General features: G+C 38.1%; 1 protein-coding gene across 1 annotated transcript in view; it reads right to left on the minus strand.

Moving 5' to 3' along the window:
* LOC145675723 (uncharacterized) overlaps positions 1-7,402 on the minus strand; it is a 223,473-nt gene extending 216,071 nt beyond the window's left edge. The window contains exon 1 of the mRNA XM_081746344.1: positions 7,040-7,402. Within this exon, the coding sequence (XP_081602470.1) occupies positions 7,040-7,051 (12 nt within the window). The 5' untranslated portion in view covers positions 7,052-7,402. The remainder of the gene's footprint in view (positions 1-7,039) is intronic.
* Positions 7,403-16,015: the final 8,613 nt, after the last annotated feature.

Below are 16,015 nucleotides of genomic sequence, written 5' to 3' on the forward strand. Positions count from 1 at the left end.
CATTCAACAGCAAACTTACTTAGTATAGCAGGCCTGTTCAGAAGGGCCGCTAATTCGCACTTTTACCACATTTACATATTTCTGCAAAGGAAACAAGACACTTGGCCTCCTTTTCCTTGCTTCTATTCGCCCTTTTAATCGCATTTTTGCCTTCTGGGAGAAGACAGAGGGGCTGCAAGAAAATGCGCCCAGGTCGGTAAATTTACGGACCTATTGAATCAACATAAGCATGGCTGGACCTAGACTGACGCAAAGAGGTGTGGTCACTCCGAAAAGATGACGACAGCTGTTTTACGCGTGTAGGCAGCAATTCGCAATCGCTATTTCGAGGACAGTTTGAAGGCACTGTCGATAGCAATTTAGCACAACAGGGAGATATGTATTCTACATATCAAATGCAATCTATAAGAATTTCAACAAGATGCGAGGGGATTACTACTTAACCCAAAACACTACAATTGAAAATGAGCGAGATTATAAATTGAGCGGAAACACCTGAGTTTGATAATTATGTCACATGGGCTGACGACATTTTTACGTCCGACACAGTTGCAATTAGATTTTCGAATTGATACTTTCCACATTACTTTGATACTATACGGCCTTTGCAATACAAAGAGATTTAACTAGAACGGTATACTACATTTTCATTAATTAATAGGTTTCAATATTCCTGAACAAACATACATGAATGCACGCAATTTCTCATTTCATGTCTAATAATACTCATAAATGGATACATTTTCCTTGAAAAGTTCTACGTTTGCCGTGAGGTTTAGATAGCTTCTGTTTTTGGAAACGATTAAAAACGCTAAATCGTTGTACAACTTCAAAGATTTCAAAGGGTCATCCGTTTTGACACATTTAACTAAACGCAAATCAATAAGAGTTGATTCTAGGTGTTTGACAACAAGATTTTTGGCGACTAGCGGTAATAAAGCAACAATTTGTATTCTCGGATTCGGACCAGAGAATGCGAAAAGAACTGAAGGTCGTAACTCTTCATGATACTCAATTAAATCAGAGAGATAATGCAAAGACATGGTTTTGATGCCGTGGAATATAATTTCTGAACTATTCGCTAGGCTAGTCTGAAAATGCAATTCATACCATTTTCGGAATCGTAAGCCGCGTAGATTTTGAACAATTTCCTCTTGTTCTGTTAATCCGTAGGTGGGATTAAACAATTCAAATTTAGGCAAAACTGAACGTTGCGCAAGTAGGTACTTAAATGAAGAATCTTGCATGAGAACTTCGTCTTCTTTATAGACAGGATAATACAATTTATGATGTCCAAACATTTTGACTAACTAATTTTCCTTTCTCTCTCTCTCTACAACTACTGAAATACGAACGAGTGACGAATAAGTGAACGAACGAGTGGATATCGTCACATACATAAAACAAATTGACTTTCTTTCAATGATCAATGACTTAAGTAATTAATAACTACACTGACTTAATGAGTTAAGAATTCTCACGCCTCCGTTTTTCTTTAACTACTACTACTATTATACCTTCTTATTAATGTTACTAGGAAGAAGAAAGAAACTTCACCAGTTGAAAGAAAACAGATCGTTTTTCGAAAGGTTGCGGAGGGAAACAAGTATTTCGTTCCGCGGTTTTCGCTTCTTTTCTTTTTTTTTTACAGCCGTGGGTTGACGGCGAACGCAAAAGGAGAGGCTTTCTGTCCAAAAGATTGAAAACTTCCTGTCGCGGTCAATTTTCTATCCTATTTTCTTTCTAGGTGTGAACCTTCTTTGATCTTGTTTTTCTTTATTTACAACTACCACGGGGGGGGGGGTTGGAGAATAAACGAACAAGATGTTTCTGTGAGTGTTATCTTAGCTTAAAAAAGATTGGAACAATAAGTTCTGCAATGAAACTATACCTAACTCTCTTTTTAAATTTGTAAAAAGAATGTAAGATTACGTTTACGTCAACAAAGCAAAATGAGAGATTTGTTGTGTCTCTACCAACAAGTATCTTGTGATTTAAAAATGAACAAAATCTTTTGAATGAGGTGTGCAAACTATTCAAAAACACACAAATTAACTTGATTTACTTTGAAACACACTTTCCTTAAATTTTAACTAAAATTACAAGATTAAATCAATACAGTGTAACAATTTACAAGATAGATTAAATTTTTCGCTATCACAAGCTGTTACCAAAATTTACCAAAATTAACAGAATTTACTCTTGTGAAGCAGGTTCGCATGTCACGCGCTGCCACCATTTCTGTCGCGGCCACGAACGGTCTCAAGGAGAAGCTTAGACCTTCGTGGTGGACTGGTAGGATTCTCAGTGTTAGAAAGTTGTAGAACACCGATTCTATCATTTGCATTTAAAGAACAACGAATAGTTTGTTCACGCTCCCAAGTAAGCTCAGGTAGAATTCAAAATATAGGTTTTATATACACGAGCGCTTAACTAATTTATGGGCGTACTGACAGGGTGTGAAGACACCGATATAGAGAACGATAGCCAAGAACAACAAGTATTTATATACCGCCAGAGGATAATTATATCACAACAAGATTAATTCATTTCAGGGCCACTATTTATGTGGGCCAGGGTTCGAGTCTCAATGTAGCCACCAACTTAAGTCAGCGGGTACATATCCCAACGATTCGGTTATCAAATTATGTGCGTGACGCGAGGTATCGCATGTCACAGGCCGACAACAATTATGTTGCGCGTGCACATTCCACCAATCTGTCACCAAAGTATGTCTTGGTGGAGGAGGTTGTTATTAGTACAATAATAATGAACAATAGCAAGAGGTAGCCTTGAAAAAGGCTGTTTATATTGATAGCAAGAGGTAGTCTTGAAAAAGGCTGTTTATATTGATAGCAAGAGGTAGCCTTGAAAAAGGCTGTTTATATTGGGACTTCAAATTAGTCCGTGTCAAAGAGGAGCTATGCAGCTCGGATGATAGATGGTTAAATGACATACAATTTCAATAACAACCGAGTGAAGGCGCAAAGGCGCAGATGTCCATCTCAAGCAAACAGGCTATCGAATGACCACTCGTCAAGGGGACAGCTTTTAGGGTCCCGGAACAATACAGATAACAAAAGCAAGGCGGTTTTCGTCTGAATGAGGACGAGTGAGGTCAGTACGCAAAAGAACAATAATTACGAGTATTACGATATTAGCGAGAAGGCGTCAGCGAGTTGGAATACCACTGCTATCAGCCAGTTCAGAATACTTGGCAAATTAGCATATCAAAGACATATTATATCATTATAATTAGACACGAGATTGCTGCTCGAATTAATAGAGATCTAGGAAATCAAAAGTAATTAGCAATTCACACAAACGATATTTAAGCAACAAAAGGTTTCAAAGTAATTTTGAAACTACTTGTGAGGTGATCCCCTTTACAGTTAAGCGACTTTATGAAAAGAGAATGCAAATGACAGTTACATGAAAACATTAAATAAACAGTGATAACCCACCTGAGGTCCGTGGTCCTACCTCCAGGCACTCTAAGTCGAGATGGGAAGACTCCGGGGCTATCTTCGACGCTGCTGTAGCCGTTTCGTACGCACCAGGTAGCACAATCACTTAAAAGCACTAAGAACACTATTACGAGAAACTTACTTGTACTTCGAGCGGCTGAAATACAAGAACAGGATAGACGGACGATGATCAGGACTTCATGTAAGACGATGTCGTCACTGAGCTTCGTACGGGATTAGAAGTCTTCGGAATATTTGGGACTTCGCACAGGCTGGTCTTCTCCTGGATGGATGATGGAATAGAGGTGAGACGAATGGTGAATGCAGTTCCCAGATTCGAACTACGTCCAACAGGATTTCATTCCACAGGTCATCTGCCTTCTCCAGTAGACTACAACATGGGCACGTCGATACGAGGCGTTAATATAGATATTGAGAAAGAATTATGAAACGTTCACCAAAAGGGAAGTATTGAGAATGTTTTTGGAATGACGTAAACAATGCAAGTTCGAGTTAGGAAGAATTTTATTAGCTGGCTCGAATAAGTCCGTAGACTGAATACATTACAGGGTGACTTCCTACATGAGGTCTTCTACGTAACTCAGCGTTAGCACAGGTTAACTAATAGTGTTTTAGGAAGCATTTAGGTACACAAAGGTTGAGTTAATGAGAGGTCTTGAAGAGATCCGTGTAGAGCCAGGGCTCAGATTAGGTAAGCAGAATCTGAGTAGTAGTAACTAAGTTTGTAGGTTGATTGTATACTCACAGTGAGAACAGAGGTACTGTCCAGTTGAGCACTTAAGATTGAATTAGTGATAACACACACTGCTCGTCTCCAATGATGAATCTTTATGAAACGTCCGTGGTGGAAGGAATACCGTCCTTACGCCGTATGATGGAATTTCACAGTCACTGTCGACACAATAGCACAAGTCGGTGAGGGATGTAACAAAGTTTCTCCCGACCGAAGAACGGGCTATATCAAGAGTGTCAACGTTCCGGCGTAGTTCCAAGTTAGACTGTGGACGATAAGTCCATGTCGTGAAGTTTGATGGAACTTTAACTGAAGGGGGGCAACAAGCGTGAGCTTGTGCCTCTTCGAAAGGTGATCGGAATTCCCCCGAAGGGGGCCACAGGCGTGAGCCCGTGCCTCTTCGAAAACTAGATGATGATAATCCCCAAAAAGAGAGATGTACTCACTTTTTGTTCGACCTTATCATTTTCACACGGCACTAGGGTAGGGACGTGTGAAGGCAGGGGTAAGTCAGGGTTTTACCTGATTGGATTTCAAATTATTTATGAAACGAATTTAAGTTTCTGCGACTGCGTAAGCAGGCGGAGGGCGTATCCTAAAAGCTTCCTGTACATGGAAAAATTTATTGATACAAAAACCCTGATAACCTGAGAAGGTTAACATTTGACCTCATGTGTACAAAGAGTCAATTTTGGTTACAGATAGTACAATTTACTAAGACAATTTTAAGTACACCGTGACTCTCCAGACACATTATATTTTCAATAAAATTTCAAGAGTTCAAAAGTTCAAACTTTGCAAGTGTGCTTTAAAAATTAACGACTTAGGTCTGTAACAATTTATATTACTAAAACGTCCAAAAACATAGTGAATAATCAAATTTATAATCGAACACTTGTGGTCGTATTACGGGAAGATGAGACTCTGTGTCATAGTTATTGAATATATGGTTGACTAACAAAATAACCTTTTTAACCTTTAAGTTAACTAAACGAATTTCAGATTAATTCTGTCGTTTCTATTTATTTAAGATTTTGATAACCAAAAAGTAGGAATCTATTACTTTCCTGTAGGAGAAAATATTATCTTCTCTAGACGAGAAAGGTTATAGTTTAACTGATTCTTGAGCAGACAGTCAGCTGGCTGGGAGGGATGAAGCAGACAGAATATTTCATCCAAGAAAAAAAAAATAAAGACAGCTGGAAAGAGCCAAATGAGCGCGAAGGGAATGACTAACATTTCCTTGTTTTCTCGCTTTTCCTTGCTTTAAGATTTAAGAAAAATAAACTTGTCTACGCAACTAGAAAAAATAATTGTCGTTAATTGTTTGAGTAATTGTGGAGTGTGGCAAAAATTTTGGCGCCAATTGAGATGGCGCGTGTGGCACACTACACTACCATTGTCCTGGAGGATTGAGAAAAAGCAGCAGCTCTATTTCAGATTTTGCTTTGAGGTGGGAGGACAAGATTTTGCACCCAGGGTCGTACGCAAGAATTTATTTTGGGAGGTCCAAATAGAATATAAGGATAAAGTTAAATTCGTAAAATTGCACTAAAATTAGACTAAATTTACTCTAAAATAGGAATTTCGGGGGTCCGGATCCCCAGAATCCACTCCTTGCGTAAGTACCAGTCTCCACCGATATGTTTCACTAGAATATTAGTATACAATTAATTTTAAAATATGTGTTTCCCGAACTCAATGGGGCAATTGTCCTCTCCTTGCCAGGCCCGTAGCCAGCCCAAAAACTTACGGGGGGCCCGGCTGAAGTTAGGGGGGACCGATCCAACCATATGATAGTTAATCACCATATTATAGTTCTTTTGCAAGACTACTGTAAAACTTTTAGGGGGCCAGCAAAAATTTAGGGGGGCCCGCCCCCTAGACCCCCCTGGATACAGGCCTGCTCCTTGCTCTTCTCAAATGACATTTCTGAAGAGAAACCTGTCGGGATGGCCAGACAAGTCGGAAAACCAGATTCAAACCCGGGATGTTCCTCATTGTAAAGAAAAACGTTAACGCTTCATTATTTGATTGCCTTACCTCTGGCGCGTGGGGTTCCAGGTTCATCCCCGGCCAAGTAAGTTTGTGATGGACATCATATCCATGTGTTTTCTTGGGGTACTCTCATTGGTCCATTTCCTCGCACTTTCTCATTCCACCAAATATTTTCATCACTTGCTTTAATCATTGTCTCTCTTAGTCTAAAGGGCTCTATTGTGGGACATTAAACTCATTTCATTGCATTTTCATCGTTTGGTTGCCTACGTATTTACAAAAATAGGCTTATCTGTCCTCTTTAAGGTAACTACATCAAACTAATATATATATATATATATATATATATATATATATATATATATATATATATATATATATATATATATATATATATATATAGTGGCGTATTTAGGGGAGCTTCCGGGCTTAAGCCTCCCCCTTCGAAATCTTACTTACTAAAGTATATGAAATATCTTGCAGAATTTTCACATTTTCAGGCAAAGCCCCCCCGAAACCAAATCGTAAATACGCCACTGTATATATATATATTAAACTTCCTGATGCAAAGCTCCTAAGGGCTGAAACCGACCAGCCGGCGATTTAAATTTGGAATGTCCTGTCGCTAGTCCTGTCGCAGTATTGCTGTATGATACATGTCATCAATTAAAACAGAGATTAAATAACTTTAAAATGTCACATTTCGAAATATCAGCCACTTATTTTTAAATCTCAATGATTTAACACGTTATAGTACTAAATTAAAGCACTGTTCAGTATACAAGTGCAACAATGAAACAGGATTAACAGTTTTCCTTACCTTTAAAGACATCCTTGCTGTTATTTCACGTTTTAAAACAAAACGGAACACACGGTTATATCTTTTGTAAATCGTTTAAACACATTGACCTAATATAATTTCTATTTTAATGTTATGTTTTCCCAGATGCTTACGTCACAAACATTACGTTATCAAAGAAAAGAAAAAAAATTGTCAACAATCACTTGCACTCTCGCACACACACTCACTCGCTAAACTCCTCGTCCTCCGGCGCACGGATTGTAACTGACTGACTGGATGGAAATTGGATTCGGATCGGCTCACATCAAGAGATTTCATGAACACAGCGGCTAAGCGAACGAACAGTTAGGTAGCCGAGTCGCTGGAGAACACGTCACAGCTAACCTTATCCAACCATTGACAGCTGCGAAGATTAAGCGACTGGAGCAATTTCTCTGCCATCTAGCGGTGAAAATCGCTACTATTTACAATTGGTTTACAGTGTTACTAACTTCCATGGTAGATAATTAACAGAACTATGAAAAGTAAATTAATAATGGTTGGATTGCAGTTTATTGAAGCAATGGAAGTTGAAAAGCTATAACAAGTGATTTATTCAGCTCTTCATTTCAAGTTTTCCACAGCACTTTATGAATCACAGGAGAAAGAACTTGTTATCTAGTCATTACTCAACTGGATTAGTATAGTGCTGCTAAAATGTCTTGAGCCGTGGCAAAAATGCGAACTAAAACTCACACCCATGCATTGAGCCAATAAGTGTTCAGCTGTTGCTAAGCGAGAGACCTTTAGCGAAAGGGAGTGGAATTCCTTCAGCCGATAGCAGCGCCTGGAACGAAAGATTAGGTGTCAAGTCAATGTGGTATATCTTTCTACGGAAAGGTAAGTCGTCTAGATCCTGCTTTCGATCAGAACACTCAGACCGAAGAAAGGAAAATTTTCAGTTAACTTGAGGGATGGGTTCGACTTCCGGTTAGACCAGCGTTTCCCAACCTTTTTCAACTTGCGGCACACTACGGGTGTAACTTGAATTCTCGCGGCACACTCATAGATATTATTATTATTATTATTATTATTATTATTATTATTATTATTATTATTATTATTATTATTATTATTATTATTATTATTATTATTATTATTTGCAAATATAAAAATCATGGTATTTTTTTCTGTGATTACTGGTCTCCTTCTCATAGAGATGAAAGCTCAATCACTGGTTTTACCCTATGCTAATTCATTATGCTTATTTTTTATTCTAATTTTAAGATAGAAAACAATTGCAATGAAATATAGGACAGATTTTTAAAAATACGATTTCTTTTTCGAAAACTGTATCCAACCTTTCACTAAGAACAAAGATCACTAAATAACGAACGAACAAACAAATGTCTTGTACTTTTAACTTTGTTGTTTTAACCAAAACCGGTGCATATTATTGCAATCACACAGCTTGCGATGCGTCGAAGTCAAAACACAGCTGTTGAACAGTGTTCTTCCGTCACTCACGTGCGGATGAGTGTTCTACGAACGTTCACTTGACGCGTACCGTACAAATGCTTCTATTTCGCAGGATTAGTATGACTCTCAATTGAAGCGTTAACATAACAGCTAACCGTGGTAATGTATACGAGCCGAAATACTGTCTGCTACACAGTAATAGATGTAGAATAATATATTACAATTACATTAATTTTTCCCATGGTACAAATTCATAGTAATGTGAAATACAAAAATATACATTTTTTTTCCCTATGTCTTGCAATTTGGTTGCTATAGAATTAATAATTTTGTTCCGATTTCCTCGCGGCACACCAGCAGGCCATTCGCGGCACACCGGTTGGGAAACGCTGGGTTAGACATTATCTAGTTTGTATCCTACGTTAAGTTTTAGATGGTTGTGGGGATGAGAAATGCAAAAATACAACCTCATTTTCGACTAATGGTGTATTATTCGAACTTACCACAAACTGTGTAGAAATTTCAGATATATATTTTTTTTCTGTCTACTTGGTTCTGGTGCGAATCATCCCTGGTTTGATTACGTAACCCGGTTTTAAAATAGAGACCCCTCGTGACTAAAGGTAAGAAAAACTGTTAATACTGTTTCGTTGTTGCAGTTGTCTTTGCAACAGTGGTTTGGTTTACAATAAAGTGTTAAATCACTTAGATTTTAAAATAAGTAGCTGATATTTCGAAATGTCATATTTTAAAGTGTTGTTAATGAATCACTGTTTTAATTATTGAAATGTGCAGCAATACTGCGATAGGACTAGCGCTGCGCCGACCACACATACCAAATTTAATGAGTTGAGTTGATTTTGAGTTTAACGTCCCTTTCGGCAGTGATTCTATGAGACAGGACCTACTGATTAACGTGGAATCCGAATCACATGAGCTCCCACCGGGAATCGAACCCGGGTCTCCCACGCCAAAGGTGCGGACGCTAACCGCTTAGCCACGGATGAGCTCCCTTTCAAATTTAAATTCCAAATTACTCGTATTTGTATTCTCAAGACATTAGGAAGATTAAATTTTGTAAGTTTTATCCCAGTCAGACAAGTTTCGAGGGGTATGCCATGCCCCTATCTCCTCTTGTATGTATACACAGAAAATGTTATTTTTCGCAGCTTTTAGTCGCGAAATCTTATAAGTTTCGTTTTCATTGCTTAACTTGTTCTAGGCTAAACCTGAGAGCTGAATATAAGAATTTATGGAGGATACCCCCTCTGCTCCCGCCAAATAGTAGCAGAAAGAAATTAAAAAGTTATTTCCATTTTCAGGGTGTAAGGGAGCTTAAATTTTGCAAGTTTTATTCCATTCGGACAATTTTTAAGCGATGTGCCCCCATCCCTCCTTGTGTGTGTATGTGTAAAGAGAAAATGTTATTTTTTATTCGTCTTTTAATCGTAATAGTTTGAAGAGCTTTAAATACTTTCGCCTAACTTGTTCTGGGCTAGATCCAATACAAGGAGCCGAACCCTAACCAGAGAATTTTTTGGGGAGCGTCAGCTTTTTTTCTTTGAATACCTAAAATAGTACCTATATATTACGTCACCTAAATTACAATACAACATGTCTAAAGGAGGGAGACCATGACATTGGGAGCACCCGCCCACTTGCCCTCCTTGCGTCGTCATTGGTTGGAACCCTCGCCGCCACTCGTGGTGCTGAAAGGGACGTTAAACTCCTACCAATCCAATCTTATAATTCTTTATAAGTCTTAATTATGCTCTACAGAGAGAAGGCATTACCTTCTACGGCCCACTCATCTCTATTAGGAATGAAATTCATTGAAAAAAACACAGGAAAACGATGTGAAATTAAATTATATAGTGAATCATTTACATATATTTGGTTAACTTAATTAAATATTTTCAAAGTCAAAAGGAAAAGATCTAAATTCAAAGAGGCCAGGGATACTGAGTTCACGCTATTCACTTTGGTTATCCTTGATTTTGTTGATGTTCGCAGTTAGTATATGCTCCTTCGTTGGTATTTGTATTGATTGCCCAGCCTTTGGGGGGCGGCAGCTGAAAGCTTTTTTTTTTTTTTTTTTTTAACCTGTAAATTAGAAGAACATTGATACTTACGGTTGGTCAATATGACCCTCAATTTAATTTCATTGGGAAGATTCCGTGCCAGCCTATAATGTAATAGGCTATAGCATAGCCTTCTATATAGTTCCTAGCCCCGAAGTGAATAAGCCAACGTCGCATTTTGTGACGTAGGTAGTTTGATGCTTTTACTGTCTAGTAGTTAAGTCTGCAGAAAGCACAATAAAGTTGTAATATTTGTTTTGTGATTATTTTACGATTTTATTTCTTTGAAACATATGTTTTTTGGAAAATAATAGGGGAGTTAAGTGTAGGAAAATTAAAATAAATTCAACATTCTTTTTTAATTATAGGGGTAAGGTCAAAGTATGACTGTATAGTAGAGTAGGGCCAGAATTTTAAGACATAAAAACGTTGAGATAGTGCTAGTTTCTCTTTAGTTATACGAAATCAAACATTCTTATGATGTCGGCGTTGATATTTTACAGAATTTACTGAAGTACAACGGCCATATTGTTACAATACATCCTCCATCACTAACAGCACCTTAACTAAACCTAATCTTCTAACATTTATTTAAGTACAAGAGCCATATTTTACAGAATATGTCATAAAGTCGAATTTCGTGTTGACACAGAGAAATCAACAATATTTCAACGTATTCATGGCAGAAAATTAAAATATAGTCCATAATATAGACTAAGTGAATTTTAAACTAATTTTCACAAGAACGGCCTGCGAATAATTTATTCATTTTCACTCTCACCTAAATGCTAAAATATCTTTTCATCTCAAAATATATTAACAAAAATTCAAAACAATTTATTTCACTATGCCTTTCTTGGACAAAGGTTCGAATAATTGCGTGCCAGTGACGGAAAATTAAAAATCGCCTATTACGTTGAGACTAGTGCTGTTGAATTTTTGTGACATTTGCGGTTTTCGGTTTTTGAGAAAACCGGTTTTCTGAAAACCGAAACCGCAAATGCGGTTTTCAAAACCGAAACCGCACATGCGGTTTTCAAAACCGAAACCGCAAAAGCGGTTTTCAAAACCGAAACCGCAAAAGCGGTTTTCAAAACCGACATTTCGGTTTTATGAAATTTCACTCTTTTCAAAAACCGGTTTTCGGTTTTTTCAAAAACCGATTTCGACAGCACTAGTTGAGACGTTACTTATATTCGCGAAACAGAAAGGTGTGGCCGGCCGAATCGTGCTTAGGGGGCGGAACTATAGGTGAGTCCTCCATTGTGTATTCGTTCGTGACTTTCTCCATCATATCGTCCAAAGTGTTCTGATATTCTTCTGTTTCCTTTTTAATATTGGCGTATAGTTTTGTTTGGACTCTTGTTCCTTGCTTTGATAGAAAATCTTATAATGTACCATGGTCGGAACTTAAGGTGAGCTCCGGTTTCTCGCATGCAATGAAGTGGTGTATATCAGGGGACTAAGGATTTTATCCGGGTTAGTGTCCATCTCATTGAGTGTTTGTGCTTTTCTTGTCGGTTCATGGGTGTTAGTGTCCATGGTCTTAAGACGAGGTATTCCATAAATTTTCGTCCATTTAGGTTGGTGATTGTATTACTGATGAATCGATGCTGGGAGTTCATATTTACTGTGATAACTAGAGCCTGGATTTTCATGCATAAACAAACACCAAAATATACATGCAAATATGCACGAAAAATATTTTAAAAATATGCACTAAAATATGCATTTAAAAACTTAACATATGTACTGAAATACACACTAAGAAAATAAAATTTCAATTTCTCACAAAAATATCTGACTTTAATGACTTCTGATGCAATGAACTATGAACATCTTCCTCAGGTTTTCTTCTGTAAACCCTGTGCGTTTATCACTAAGAAGTATTTTGTAGATTGAAAAGTTCCTTTCTACATCAGCAGAAGAAGTCACTGGTTCATGTGAAAAATACCAAATGTCTTTCTGTGTTGGGTCCTTTTCCAATCAATTCCATGTTTTCACCATTAGGTACATTTGCAATGTCACAGATTGTTTTGTACCCGGGATTTTTGCCTAAGGCTAGTTTTAGACGGAAGCATTTATCGTAGCATTTCTTGTAGCAGATGTGCTGCCAACAATTTCATATAATATTCTATGGCATCAAAAGTATATGGTGCTTTAAAACTGTAGCATTTTGATAAGCATCTGTCGTGACGTAGCAAACAAATTATTGGAGAAGAGTGCAATTATGGCTCCGAAATTAAGCGTGAGGTAGCTAAAGCTATAGTAATTGTAATAACAGTTCTCGCCGGTCATATTAAAAAAACTAAAATCACAAAGAAGTATGTGGACAAAGAGCATGCCAAGCAAAGAGCGTTACTATTTCCTTACTCCAAGTCATTTTTCTTTACTACAATTCAATTTCCCACACAAAACAAAGAGCATGGATATTTGGCACAAAATCTTTCGCTTCTTTTTAACACACCACGGCGCTGCAATCGGACCAGAAATGCTGGGGAAAATGCTACGAAATAGAGCAAGTTCTATCGACAAGAAATGCCATAGGATATGCCATGGCATGGGAAATGCTATAGCATTTGCTACTTTACACGGTAGGATATTGATGATACGATTTTTGCTACGAGAAACGCTACGATAAATGCTTCCGTCTAAAACTAGCCTAATGCTTGGCAAAGTTTATCTGACACAGTGTTACCAGCAATTGAAAGTGAATTTACCTAGGATTATGTGGAACAAATTCAGATCTTTTTTTTTTTTTTTTTTTTTTTTTTTAAATATTCTACATCTGCGTTTAAAAAGTGATTCAATTCACTTTAAATATGACCTACTTTCTTGTTATATGCTCTGAAATATGCTAGTATGCAGCAATAAAATTCGGAACTATGTAATATCCTGCAAAGTTTACGAAATATGCATGCACATCGAAAATTCACTCAAAATATGCACATATATGCGCTATCATATGCCTCTCAAACAATTCCTTACAAGTCCATCGGAAAGAAAAAGAAATACTTTCCATATGTTTCTGCACGTAACTATAAACATGCATTTTGTATATAAATCCGGGCTGTAGTGATAACTATTCGCTTAAGCGATGTGAAGTGATTTAGTAAAGACTGTTTTCTGTATATTCGTTGTTGGTGACTTATTTACTGTGACCAAATAAAGTGGATTGTGGATATAGAGTCAGGCCCGTATCCAGGGGGGTCTAGGATGGGCCGCTCCCCTAAATTTTTGCGAGCCCCCTAAAATTTTCTCGTATGCTTGCAAATGAACTATAATGGTTGGATCGGGCCACCCTAACTTCAGCCGCCCCCCCCTACATTTTTAGGCTGGGAAGGGGCCTGTGTAAAATAGTATAGTGTGGGAGTTATATTATGAACGTATAGGTTATCAAGTATCGGTAATTGCGTGAAAAGGGCAATTTTTCTGACAAGTATAGCAGTTCCTCCGTCCGATCTACGTCTATTGCTTTTTTTTTTTATTGTGACATAAACTGGTATATATAGCTTTATTTACTTTGTGATTTTAGTTTAGTTGAATACCACCTTGATCAAAAGTTCCTGGAATTCACTCACAAAATTAAAAATACAAGTTTATTTCTGAAAATTAATGTTGTTCCCTTCGAAATAATCCCCATCGATTGACACGCACTTATGCTAGCGCTTGATCCAGTTCTCAAAACATTTGTGGTACTCGATTTTCGGTATGTTCATCAGAGCCATCTTCGACTTTTGTATTATTTCCTTTCGGCTGCATAAATGCTTCCCCGTAATAGTTTCTTGAGTTGATCAGGGATAAAACTGAGGGGGAGCGCAAACGGACGTCATCCCTCCACTTCCAAAAACTATCTATGGCATCCCCCACTTTCAAAAAAAGTACAATGGGCAAAGAAAGACACGGGAGACGCCATGACGTCAACCATCCTTTTACCTTTTCAGATCCACTTTTACCCCTGGAATCGATCAAACAGGGAAATGTCGCTAGGAGCTAAATCCCGTGACTTTGGTGGCATGCGAAATAGCTTTCGTTACGTTTTTGATGATTATAACATTCGTTACGTTGTCATGGTTCACAATTTAGGCAAATTGCTTCACACAAATGCTTCATAATGCCCAAATATTACTGTTTGTTGATTGTCTGACTTTCTGGCAGAAATTCATGATGTATATACCTAGGTACAACACCGTTGTAATCCATGAAAACCGCAAGCATCACCTTCTTTTGAAGCTCAAAACGACGTGGTTTCTTCGGTCTTGGCTCATAAGGTGCTCGCCACTCGCTCGTCTGATGTCTGGATTGCATATAGGGATGCGCACGAGTCGAATCGAGTCGAGATTTAAGTCTTTCTCGACTCGTCTCGAGAAAATGTTGTCTCGACTCGAAAATATGTCTCTGTCTCGATTCGTGTATCGACTCGACTCGCATTCGAGACGAGACGTCTCGAAATTCGAATCGAGACAAAATATACGAGTTTAAATATACACACAGAACAGCCAGAACATTATAACTACCTTCCTAATTGTCAGTATGTTCACCTTTGGCACGGATAACAACGGCGACGAGTCTTGGCATGCACGCAATGATTCTTGGTAGGTCACTGGAGAGATTTAGCACCACATGTGCACACACAGGTCACCTAATTCCCGTAAATTCCGGGGATGGGGCGATGCGCTCTGACGTCACGTTCAATCACATCCCAGATATGTCAGATTGGGTTCAGATCCGGTGAGTTGGGGGGCCAGTACATCCCTAACAGCACAAGATGTGCTAAGCATGTACCATTTACGTGTCCCAGCTACTTTTTAGTTACTCGACACTTGACACATATGATATTCATGTGCTAAGTATGTATTTCAGCTACCTACAGTTTTAGGTACTTGTTACACCAAATTGAGATTTGCAACTATGTACCACAAATATAGCATTTATATACCTGGCTCAGTTTCGTACTCTAACAGTCATTTGTTTTTATGTCGTCACTTGGAACATATATCTGTCATGTTCTAGGTACGTCCTTTAGGTACATATTGTTTCAGATACCCTAACAGCACAAGTTGTGCTAGGCATTCGCCATTTAGGTGTTCTAAATTCATTTCCCAAATTTGATGCATTTGTTACTTCTTTTTCTCTGCGATTGTGTACTAGAAGCAATAAATGCATCAACTTTATTAGATGGCAACTGTCGCCGATCATTTGAAAGTGAATATGGAAGAACCATGAAATAAAGTAAACAGACACTCGTCAATTTGTTATGAAATTACATGGCGAACAGATTTTATTTGATCCCAAACGGTGATAATCGAATATATGCGGTTAAAGGAGCACTCTGATTAGCCGAAGGGGCTGCGGTGGCTCAGTGGTAGAGCGTTCACCTCTGGTGTTTGGGGTCCCGAGTTCGATCCCAGCCCCTGCCAAGTGAACTTTGTGGTGGACAATGGGTGCGTGGGTT

Source organism: Thermobia domestica, chromosome 18, assembly GCF_964235325.1.
Source record: "Thermobia domestica chromosome 18, izTheDome1.hap1.1, whole genome shotgun sequence".
In the NCBI taxonomy this organism is placed as follows: domain Eukaryota; kingdom Metazoa; phylum Arthropoda; class Insecta; order Zygentoma; family Lepismatidae; genus Thermobia; species Thermobia domestica.